Source organism: Mesoplodon densirostris, chromosome 2 (genome assembly GCF_025265405.1).
Source record: "Mesoplodon densirostris isolate mMesDen1 chromosome 2, mMesDen1 primary haplotype, whole genome shotgun sequence".
NCBI classification, from domain to species: Eukaryota; Metazoa; Chordata; class Mammalia; order Artiodactyla; family Ziphiidae; genus Mesoplodon; species Mesoplodon densirostris.
This window is the reverse complement of record NC_082662.1, coordinates 104,413,173-104,425,684: the sequence shown is the minus strand read 5'-3', so window position 1 is coordinate 104,425,684 and position 12,512 is coordinate 104,413,173. Positions and strand designations below refer to the sequence as shown.

The following is a 12,512-nucleotide window of genomic DNA, read 5'->3' as shown; positions in this document are numbered from 1 at the left end:
TCCCAGAACTTCTGCTGCCAGTGTCCTTGACCTCACAGTGAGACACAGCCACCCCCCACTTCTGCAGGAGACCCTCCAACAATAGCACGTAGGTCTGGTTTAGTCTCCTATGGGGTCACTGCTCTTTCCCCCTGGGTTCTGATGTGCACACTACTTTGTGTGTGCTCTCCAAGAGTGGAGTGTCTGTTTCCCCCAGTCCTGTCAAAGTCCTGCAAACAAATCCCACTAGCTTTCAAAGTCTAATTCTCTAGGAATTCCTCCTCCCATTGCCAGACCCCCAGATTGGGAAGACTGACGTGGGGCTCCGAACCTTCACTCCAGTGGGTGGACTTCTGTGGTATAAGTGTCCTCCAGGTTGTGAGTCACCCACCCAGCAGTTATGGGATTTGATTATATTGTGATTGCACCCCTCATACCATCTCACTGTGGCTTCTCCTTTGTCTTTGGATGTGGGGTATCATTTTGGTGAGTTCCAGTGTCTTCCTGTCGATGATTGTTCAGCAGTTAGTTGTGATTCTGGTGTTCTTGCAAGAGAGTGAGAGCACATCCTTCTACTCTGCCATCTTGAACCAGCCTCAGTGATCTTGGTACTTAAACTTGTTTGACTAAATATTCTCTAAGCCCCAATGTAAAGCTAATTTAACAACTATTAGCACCATTAAAATGTGCTATTGATACTCGAAAGTCTATCTTATCCCAAGAAGTTTTTGGCAACACAGTGTCATCTGTTCAGGTTTGCTGAGGATAGCCAATTGCTGAAGAAATAGGAAGACTATCTCCTTGGCTCAATAAGAAGGTTTCCAATGGGGGATGTTCTCTTTCCTCAGGTTAGCAAAATCCCCCAGCAATATAGCCATCATGATGGGAAGCAAAGCAGCATGGGGATGATAGCAGAGGTCCCAGGCCCCATTCTCTGGGCATGGAATGACCACAGCCACCTAAGTGTCCATGCATTTATTTTAATGCACCTGCAGACCCAAATGGTTGCAAGGTGAATTAAGGACCTTTTTCAAATTAACCTGGTATTTCATTGATCAGAACTCTTTGGAGCAGTGATGACCAGTATTCTTAATGATCACCCTAGTCACAGATGATTAGGTAACACCCAGTAGTTTTAGCATTGAGTGTGCTGCCACGTTCTCATTCATTCATTCACTCATTCCAATATTCAGTCAATGGACCCATAAACCTCGTTACCACATGTGGATCACAGAAGGCAAAACTGAGTGGGTAAGATGGGAGAGTTGAGCAAGGAAACATGTTTAAAGCCCCCGTGTCTGTTCTACATATGCATCATCATTTTGTCTGAGACATTATGAATTCTCAGAACTGCAGAAACACGTTCAGATGTAAAAATAGAGAACACATCCAGAAGGCAAATACAGTTTTGATTTTCCACGTCAGCATCAGCCTGCATAACTAGAAGATGCTGCATGACACCAATAGGGAATTACCAAGTCTCTCTTGTGCAGAGATACTGCCCATTCCCACACTACTACTGGTGGGTCTCGTCTCTGGCACCGGGCAAGCAGGCAGTGGCTGTAGCTGATGCCATCCTGATACCCCTCACTCCACTTCCATAATCTCAGTTTATCATCTGACATTCTCGAACCTCTTCCAAAATTCTATATCTGTATTATGGGTAATGAATGAAAAAGAGAAGTCTTTGGTTTATGTTTGCATACACTTTTAATCTTTTCTCTAGTAGGTTTTGCTTGTGCAGGTGTAAATTGTGCCCATCTTGGCCCAGAGAAATAGAGTTTGTCAATAATCTATACAATGAATATCATCAAATCAATTACTTTCTCTGATCTTTATCCATGCAACAGGTAAGAATCTGACTGTGTGCTACCAGCATTCAGTAAGGATAGCTGAGAGTAGCAGAAGGCAAGCTCCAATATTTCTTTGTCAAATAATCAAGTTCCCTTTAAAGAGACCTATCGAAAATAAGTCAATAATTTAAATTTAATTAGCAAGCCATTTGCAAAAACAATCCAACATTCATTCACCCTCCTCACAGTTCCAGGGTCTGACATTTTCTTCCCTCCTTACTTGACTCAAAGATCTTTTTTCACTTGCTGATTTACTCAGAAGCCCTGTTTCACCTCCAAGTTTTAAAGCCTAAGAATTTAATTTTCAGTAATCTATTCATTTAAAACATTCTCTTGACCATAAAATGATTGCAACCTGTAGTTTTTCTTACAATGGCAATTCCACTTTCCTGTTCAATCTATCATTACAATTATCTTGGTTTTCAGAGAAACTTGACAGGTTATATTTAAGAGGGTATCAAAATTATTCAAGAGTGAAAATGTTCCTTAAAAAGTAGAAAACACTTATGATTACCAAAGGGGAAGGGGGGAGGGATAAATCAGGAGTTTGGGATTAACATATATACACTACTATATATGAAATATATAGATAGCCAACAAGGACCTACTGTATAGCACAGGGCACTATACTCAGTATTATGTACTAACATATAAGGGAAAATAACCTGAAAAAAATATATACATGTATAACTGAATCACTTTGCTGTATACCTGAAACTAACACAACATTGTACATCAACTATACCTCAATAAAAAAATAAATAAAATAAAACTTTTTAGATTGAAGTAATCACATGAAAAAAAAGGAACAAAATGTAATTTGGGATTTCATTTTATTTTCCGAGTTTTACAGTATAAAAAATGTAACATGTAAAATGTTTTACAATTAATTGGAATGGGGGACTCAAAAGAGAACAAAATAACTTGGATGCCAGGTACACTATGCCCCTCATAGACTCTAACATTGTTACTGATGTTACAATGAAAAGAGGTTTCACTGCATACATCTTATGAATATACGTAAATGTACTTGGGCAGATGGTTGCTGGTAGTGTAATTCATTCATTCACATGTTTGCAATGTCTCAATAGAGCCCACCACCTAGTTTGTGCAGGAAGTCACACTCAGACTTTGTCATACATATCTAGTGATTGTGCATTTTGCTAACCAGCAAAACTTCCCTTCTGGTTACAAAGTGCAGTATTAACTAATAAGGGAGAATGAAAAAGACCCCTGGCCACATCTTTGCACAAACAGTTATGGCCCCATCAGATAGACAGATGGTTTTGTCACTGAAGTTGCTGGGTTGATACTGGATTCTAAATCCAGAAATGTAAAGTCCTTTCAACACAAAAGTGATGGTCAAATAAACTTCCCTTGAGTAAGACCTGGCCCCAGCCTCTCTGGTCTTCTCCCAAGCATCTTTGTTGAGGAAGTGGTCATCACAACATGAGTTAATTCACCACCCCAGTGAGCCAGTATCCACCACTGCCCTCATCCTGGCTGGTGTCCTGCACTCTATGCAATAGTTGTCATAAACAACTGCTTGGAAATCAAATTTTGTTAAACATGTCATAATTTAGGAGTCCCAGAGGACTTTGCTATTTAGTTAAAGGCTACTGTGAATCCATTATAAAAATAAGGACTTATCAGCAAAAAGTTTGGATTTTTTTTTAGAATGATGATCAACACTAAGTGAATATTCCATTATTTCTGTAACTGAGGGGCGCTGGCAAATGGAAAGCAACTGCCACCTCTCTCCACCTGGCCCCTGGAATGGTGATGGTGTATAACTGTTTAAATTCCCTACAACATGAATTGAACTAGACTTGACACCCGCAGATCAGATGCCCGGGTCCTACTACTAATTCCCTGAGCAAGAGTCTCTGGCCTCAGACATGAAGTTTTCCCAAGGTGAGGGCTTTTGGGGGTTTAAAAACTCCTAAAGGATGACCTCCTTCAGAATGAAAGCTCATGTGCACAAGGGAAAGCTCAGATAAATACAAGCAAATACAAAACCAGACACTGCACATTCAAATATTTTTATCCAAGTATTATTTCAGTGCCAAAAGAAGTGCCAAAGACACTCAAGAGAAAAGCCTGGGAATTGGTCACATTTGTCCCCAAGGCTTAAGAGTGTTTTTATGCCACTAAAACAAGGACAAAACACTGATGTTTTCAAGCTGAGAGACATATCAGTTGTAGATTCCTGGCGCCATATTGGGAGTAACATTTCACTGTGCTGCTTCAGGTGTCAGAAATCTGTTGTTGTGTTGGGGAGACTAAAACAACCCATTGAAGAGATTTATGTTACAGGTGAATCAAAACAAATTGGGTTATCTAAGTAGAAATGGGACAGGCCTGGTAAAAGGGACACAGAGTACTAAAATCTAATTTTATTCAGTAGTTATACGTTCCCTATTTACCCTCTGAAAATGTGTCCTACTCGTTCCTAATAAGCAGCAATGCTGAGAGGTGTGTCATCTTTCCTTTCCTATCCTCTACTGAAAGCAAACAGCAGGAGAGAAGGTAGTTTATGCACAACTAAACCAAAACCTCAAGACTTTGGAATAGAGAGAAACAGTGTGCTCAGAGTCCTGTTTTATGCCTAGTGATTAAAACTCTAGAGGGCAAATGTGGGGAAAATAGTGGGATGCAAAGTGCTTGCTGAGAACATGAAGTCAAGGATGGAGGCCAGGGGCTCCAGTCCCAAACCTCCCTAGGCTGGGCTGCAGGCAGTCCCTCTCCCACCCCAACCAGTGGAAGCTGTTGGGGCATAATGTTGACAAAGCACCAGGAAGAGGCCTCCTCAGATCAGAAGGAGGCCAGGTCAGCCCCTGCACACCTCCCCAAGGTGCACACCTGCCCAAGCCAGCAGGGTGGGAGTGGAGGGGGAGAGGGGCAGAAGCCAAGGGTGGCTGCCACAACAATAGCACCTGAGTCCCCCAGCAGGTGCAGCGCTAGCAGGGCTGGTTCTCCTAAGGGAAGGAGGATTCTCAAGTTCTTTCCATCAAAATTCCTGAGAAATCTGCCAGCTCGGTGGAGCAGCTTTCCCTGGAGCCACAGCTCTGGTGCAAACCCGAGGTCAAAGAACAGATGTGATTCCACCTCCAACGAACCCCCAATCCCAGGTTTTGATTCAAGGTTAAGTATCCTCAGGTCTCTCCTCCACATCCAGAAAATGCCAAATTATTTAGGTAATACTTCAAGGTACAGTGACCGAGGGACTGGAATCAAACATTAGATTTGAAATTTATTAGCCATGAGATTTTAAGCAAGTTCCTCCCTCTCTGATCATCCCTCTTCTTACCTGTAAAATTCAGATTAACACCTACCTTAAAGGAATTCACATTTTAAGACAACGCCTAACATACGATACCTGATAGATACATATTACCCTTCTCTTCCTTCTTTGACCAAAATATATTTTGTCAAAAATGTGACCCCAAATCTAATTTTCTGGGCATCTATTTGGTTAAAGCTCAATATGTAGATTTCAACATAGTGTCTAAGGTACCTTATTCACTACTGCACTGAATACCATTTAAAAACTGTGCTATGGGCTTAAGAATAACTCATATTTTATTTATAATGGCTTATGACCACAAGGTTACATAGCAGTAAATTCACAGTAGTGATTTATTTTTTGTAAAACAAGACTCACAAAGCACAAACACTACCCAGAAATACTTACATCGCTTTACAATTGCAGGGTGTCTGCTGGACTATTTGAATATTATGGCACCATTTCTGTGATGCTTTTAGTAATCAATATTTTTTTTTAAATGAAGCTCAATTTTTAAGTTATATTGAGAAATCTATGGTAAGGCTTCCGGGGTAGTGAAGTTGGAGCAGTCATTATCATGGAGCTTGACTTTTCTTTCTTTGTTTCTTGCTGTTTTCAGGTCATAAAGTCCTGAGGCAAGAAAGTCTAATGGACTTGCCTACAGGACAGCAGGCTCTCCAGAAGACACTGCTGTGCTAAAGCCATTTACTCCTGGGGAGAAGCCAGTGTAACCTAGGGGAAGGAGTAAAGGAGGGGAGGGAGAAGTATCTGGCTTTAGAGTAACCTCCCAGAAGATGGGTGCTGTTAGGATATCTCTGAAACACAGCGCATATGTAGAAACACATGTACTTTCACACACTCATCTATATAAACACATCCACAAGTTATTTGTGTACCCATCTGTTACAGATTAACACAGATGTTCAGATGGCTAACATAAACATGCCGTCCATCTGGTAATTACACTCAGAGAAATGCTCACATATATAGAAACACACACCCACAAACAAATAATGTGTCCCAGTGTAGGGAGCCTTCCACAGCAGGGTTCACACAGATGAGAGTAAACCAAGGACTTGATTTTGCTGATTTCACTGGGCAGCTGCTACTCTCACTCTCCTGGGAGAAAGTAAGGAGGGGCAGGGTCATCAGTTTCTGTCAGCCTAACAGGCTCGTGGCTTCCCACAGGGCTACAGCCTTATCTATATACATGCACACCAAAGCGACCAGGAGACACAAGAAAGAGAGTATTCGACTACCACCAACTATGGTGAAGACAGCGGAGCATCTCATGCCCACCCAACACACATCCGAACAGCCACAGTCTCCCCACTGCAAAGGAGGCCCGAGCTCTGGCAATGAGCCACAGCACAACACACACACACACACACACTACGGCCACTTTCCTCTATCCATTGGCTGTACAGAATTTGTCCTGTGCATAGACAGAGGACAGAGAGGAAGGAAGGGAGATGATGACAGCTGGGCAAAAAATGGTCAAGCATTTTCTCTAGGGCCTACTTTAAAAACTTTCTCAAAACTATTACACGTTTTAACTTAACTGATAATGCAAAGGATGGATCAATCACCAAACCTTAAAACCCCTTCCAGCTCTAAGAATGCAGACTTCAACGTTTAGTTCATGGACGATTAAAAATGTCATTATCTTCAAAAGCACACACTTAAGAACAGAAACTATCTACTGGTTACAACATCACCAGGGAAGAGAACGACCTCAGACATATACTCCTCATTAAGTTTTTCTACCCCTTACTGTTTAACGTTCACATTTTAATAACAGGTTGAAAGTTATAGAAAATCTATAAAGATTTCAGGCAAACAAAATCTTGTATCCTCTAATGTGAACTTATCTTCTAATTCTACTAGCCCAGGGCACAGTTTACTCCTTTCCAAAAGAAGAGCTTATTGACTGCAAGAACTGAAAAGGACTGTGTTCAATTGTATGATACAGCTTTTCTGAAAACTTACATTTAAAAAAAAATGCCATTTACATTGTTCCCACTGCACCAGTAACTCAAGCTATTAAGAGTTTGCAAGTGCAAAGGCTTGATACAAAGATCCTGCATTTTATTACGTTGTTCTTTGGAAAAGGACTCAATACAAAGTCAGTGTAAAAAAATCAATATTCAATTTAAAACAGAAACAATAATTTCACAAAGTCTGACATTCTCCTATGCAAAGACTGGGAGAGAGAGGAAAGAAATTCCTTAATTTAAACCTTTCTTCACCCTGCTGGGACGGCAGGCACCAAAGCCATGAATCCAACTTAACCCCTTCTGGACTGGTAATTGAGGACAGGGTTGTAAGCACAGTTTTTTAGAATGTTGATGGATAGTGTCATTGTTACCCATATGAATATACATGTATGGCACTTCTATTGCTGGGTTTCTGATGCAGCAGCCTCTGATACATTTAGTCTGGGACAGTATAACCTTTATGCAGCCAAAGTCTCTTATACATTCACCATCCCTTGCCCAGTCTCCCAAAATATATTCCTGAGAAAGACATTATCAAAAGGAATGTCCAGCTTGAAGGGACCTAAAGGCAAAACTAAGAAGAACAAAAGCACCATGGTTACATGGTATGTGTTTTTCATAAACGGAAACCATGTAGTTAAATAGTATGTCTTGGCTCCACACCATGGTTTCTCCTTCCTGCTTTTCCAACACATCTTCTTGTTGACCTGAAGGCTGTGGATTCAAGAACGCTGTTTACTTTTTCAGGTATAGGTGTGTGACAAGTATCGAAAGCCAATTTTGGTTTAAGACAGTAATAACAAACACTGCACCACTTGTGGAATGCATAAACCAGAAAGGGTACATGCGAACACATACGCAAAGAGCATTTGACAGTGTCATCCATGGCTATAGCAAGGTGACTGGTTACCCTAAACACTGGGGAAAAGCGAGAGTGAACACTTTGCAAAGGTTTGCCGTGGATACAGGAAGGCAGATGGAGGAACTGAAGCCCGCTGCAGGGCTCTGTCCATTGGCGCCTCCACTCGTCCGGCCCGGCTGCTCCCCTGGGCCCGGGCCCAGGCAAGCCCACTGAAACCATCTAAGAAACAGACCAGGCCGGGCTCATTCTGGATCACAAGCTCGGCTCCCTACTTTCCTTTCCCCAAATGCTGCAGCTTGCCCATTCCCTCTCCTCACTTTACTGCCAACTACAAGTGATTTAGCACCAGGGCCTAAAGGAGCCCCTGCCCAGGTAGTAAGGGGCGGAGGTGATGAGCACACAGTGACGGTGGTCAGAAGTCAGGGGCTGGACGCCGCAGCTGTCCCTTGGCAGGACAGCTTGCTATGGAGCTGTGAGGACGTATCTCCCGGGAAATGGAGGCTCCGAGCTGAACTTGCCAGTCCCTGAGTCACAGCGTGGGTCTCCCCCTGGTGGGTGTGGAGCAGTGGGGGGAGGGGCTCCTGCCGCAGCCTGAAAGGGACATCCTAGCTGGCATGCCCTCCCTGGGACCTACCTGGGGGGTACTTCACCCTTCCCTACGTAAACAAACAATCCGTGGGGCGGACCTGAGGCCGTGCATGGAGCCCGAGGGCACACGTGAAGAGCCAGGTCCTGGGCGGCTCTGAAAGCTGGGCTCCCTGGCCGGGGCTGCGAGCCAGGTAGGGTGTGGTGTGTTTTGGGGGGGTGAGGGAGGGATGCAGTGGGGTCAGGTAGGCCATCACTGGGTTGGGAAAGGGCTACCTGCTCAAGCTGGTAGGCAAGCAGGTCAAAACCGGGGCAGGCAGATTCTCTCTTTGGGGAAAAAAATAAAATCATTAAGAGCTGTAAACTGACAGTGCACGTTTGTCACTGCGATCTTTCTCTGCAGAACCTAAGGCAACAGAGAACAAAGATGAAGGCAGGCGTTTCGTGAACAGCCCGTGGCGCCGGATGTTTACAAACACGTGTGGACATGTCCTGTCTGGTTCCCTGAAACAGGACAAAGACGTGTCCCCAGAGGCCCACGAGTGGGATGGCCAGAAGCCAGGGCAGGGCTGGGTGCTGGACGAAAGGCAGGGACGAGTCGTAAGGCGAGGTTCCCAAGAACCTCCAGCTCCGCTTTGGTTTGCAGCTGTCACAGAAGCGCCAGGGAACGGCTTCTTGAGACGTCCCATCCCCAAGTCAGATGTCATCAGTCACTTTTTTCCAGGACGGACATCTTCTGCTTCCTTCCAAATAAAGTGCAGATGGTCAAAGGACCCTGGTCTCTCATCTGCCAGTTCAGTCAGCAATGAAGAATAATAAAAACAAAGATGCCCCTCTGGTATACATATATATCTCTCTATATATTCTTTTTTTTTTAATAAAGCCACAAATATAGAACTTTTAAACTGACGTCTCAGACTGTAAGCGAAGGACAAATCTGTGAGACTTGGGGTCTATGAACTCTTCCGACAGCATGATGAATGGAATTTTCTTCACATTGACTACGAGGCTGAAGTCCAAGCATTTGAGGACAAAAACAAGTCCATCCCGCAGCCCGCTGGTCACGGCCTCATCACTGACGAGCCGCCACTGCATGGCGAGCCAGCGCTCCCGGTCGTACTGCAGCGTGGGACCCGTGCTGAGGTACCGCTCGAGGAAGGCCTGCAATGACAAGTGGAGATGCTGTTAGGGAGGGAGCACCCGCTCCAGGCGGTGCTGCTGGGGGCTGCCTGCTCTCACTCCTGGGAAAACATGTCCTCCCAACAAACCAGGATGGCCCCGTAGATCACACCCAATTCCATCAGGCCTGCCCCACGGAGTCCTTGCTGGGGAGGGAAGGCTCCCCTACTTTCTCACTCTCCAACCAGAGGGTGCCAACAGTGGTAAGCACAGAGGCGAGGGAGGCAGGGTGGCTGGTACCCACGTCTGCCCAGAAGCCGTGGCTGAGGCACCAGCCGCCTCTAAGGGCCTGGGTCCCACGGCCCAGGCCATGGCTTGTACCTGTTCATAGGTTGGCCTCCTCCCATCCCAAGAGCTCCTCGGGGCAAGTGCCAGGCACGGAGAAGCACTCTGGGAATGTGAGCAGAAGAAATACAGGGATATACCTGCACACACAAAAACGCATGCTCTGCCCTTACTGCTGTGTGCCTCTGGGTGAGCCGTTTAACCTCTCTGTGGGTAGAGGAGATGACAGGGCTAATGCACAGAGCTGCTGTGAGGACGAAGTGGTTGACTCTAACCATCTCACGATGCAAGGTTGTTTTATGGTGGATGGAGTGTGTGCGTGGCAAGTCCGGGGGATGGCCGGGCCCCACGTCCACCTCCCTCTCTCTCGGCTCTAGTAGGGCTGAGCTCCGTGGGTTCCTCGACATTCCCCTCGACATGTGCTGTTCCTGCTGCTGGATGTCGTCCTTCAGCAAACTCCTCCTGGCCCTTTAAATCTTCTCACACTACTCCCTGAACCTCTCAGACAGGCGAACATGTCCTCCTTTAAGGGCCTCTAATCATGGCATGACTCCCGTGTGACATTTTACTTTCTGAACAATTACTGCCAACTTGCTTATCTGAGGCCTACACTAAACTATACTCTCCTGGAAGGCAGGAACTATTTTTTCAATTTGGATTTTCCACGTGCCTGGCATATGCTGGGGGGCTCAACAGCATGTGTGTTACATCAATAAATGCATCAATTTAGCTTTGAGAAAGAAGAAGAAAGAACGAACCAGGGATCCAGATAGAAAATATTAGGATAAAACATTCTGGTCCTAAACACAGGTCACAGATGGTTTCTAAGTGGTATCCTTTTCCAACCACACCTCACTGCTGCTGCCAGGTACATTATTTCTGATCTATAAGCATATATTCTAAGGCAGAAGGGAGAGTTGTGCCTCTACCACAACACACACTCATATAAAAATAACTCCTATGTGGGAATTTCCTGGAGGCCCAATGGTTAGGACTCAGCACTTTCACTGCTGGGGCCCAGGTTCAATCCCTAGTCGGGGAATTAAGACCCTGCAAGCCATGAGGCACGGCCAAAAAAAGAACAAAAAACACAACTCTTATGAATCATAAGGAAAAGAAACAGCTCAACAGTTAGATAAATGAAATTAATAAGACAATTCATAAAAGAATAGAAAATTAAGACATGAAAAGATGTTCTATCACATTAATAGTTAAAGAAATATGACTTCAAATAATGAAAATATATTTCCCTCCTCTTAGATGGGCAATGATCAAAAAGAATGATGACATCCAATGCTGGCAAGGGTAAGGGGGAAATAAACGGTCTCATATCCTAAAGGCAAAAGTGTAAAACAGTAACACCCCTTAGAAGGACAATTTGGCAGGATCTGTACCTTTGATCCAGCTGTTCCTCTACTAGAAATTTATCCTTCAGAAATACTTGCATAAATGCACAAACACATATGTAAAAAAGAGGTATTCACTGCAACACTGTTTAGACCAGGGATTGGCAAACTTTTCTTTAAATGTAAATATTTTTGGTGTTGCAAAGGCACACACTGTCACAACTACTCAACTCTGCTGTAGTAGAGAGAAAGCAGCCGTAGACAATCTGTAAACAAAAGGGTGTAGCTGTGTCCCAATAAAACTCGATTAACAAAAACCACCAACCCCTGGTTTACACTAATGAAAGATCTTAATCCAAATGTGCATCAGTAGGCAATCCATTAAACAAACCATGGTATTCAGTGGAATAAGATGCAGCTATTACAGGGAATGAGTCAGATCTGTATGACGGAGATTGGGAAGTACTGACATGGAAATATAGCCAAAAGACAGCTTTAAGTGAAAAAAGCAAGTTTCCAAACTTTACCTATATGGTATGAGATCCCATTTCTGTTTTTTTTTTTTTTTTAAACCATTTCTGCTTTAAACACACACACACACAAACACCTGAAAGAACATACCCCTACTCTTTATATCAGTAAGAACTGTCTGGGCTAGGGGAATGAAAACTTCGCTTTGTACATTATACTTTTCTTTAACGTTTAGATTTTTATACAAAGATTATTAGTTTTAATTCAGAAAAGTATACTTTTTTTAAATGAAAAAGAAAGCAACCAGGAAACTTTAAAAAAAGAAAAAAACCTTGAAAAAAGGAAAACCACCACTTCCATTCTATGTGGTATGAGCTATCACTTTGCACATGCAGACATATTGTACTCACTTGCAACCACAGTGTTCAAAGCTTTCTGCATTCTGTTTTTTGTAACTTAATATTCTAACAAAGACTCTTCCATGTTTTAACAGGTGAAATACTGTAATATGTAAGCCACTGTTCTATTTTTAAGTTATTTCCAACTTGGAGTTAATACAGATTATTTTGCAAAAATCACGTGCCTATATATTCATGAGTATAGCTGACTGTGCTGAGTACTTTTTCTAGGAGAGGGATTAGTGAGTCAAAGAATATGGGAAACGTTATG

At 43.5% G+C, this 12,512-nt stretch overlaps 1 protein-coding gene across 2 annotated transcripts in view; it reads right to left on the bottom strand.

Moving 5' to 3' along the window:
- Positions 1–7,185: 7,185 nt before the first annotated feature.
- Positions 7,186–12,512, bottom strand: part of VANGL1 (VANGL planar cell polarity protein 1) — a 50,323-nt gene continuing 44,996 nt past the window's right edge. For both annotated transcript variants that reach the window (XM_060090317.1, XM_060090316.1), the window contains one exon: positions 7,186–9,723. In XM_060090317.1, the coding sequence (XP_059946300.1) occupies positions 9,463–9,723 (261 nt within the window). In that variant the 3' untranslated portion in view covers positions 7,186–9,462. The remainder of the gene's footprint in view (positions 9,724–12,512) is intronic.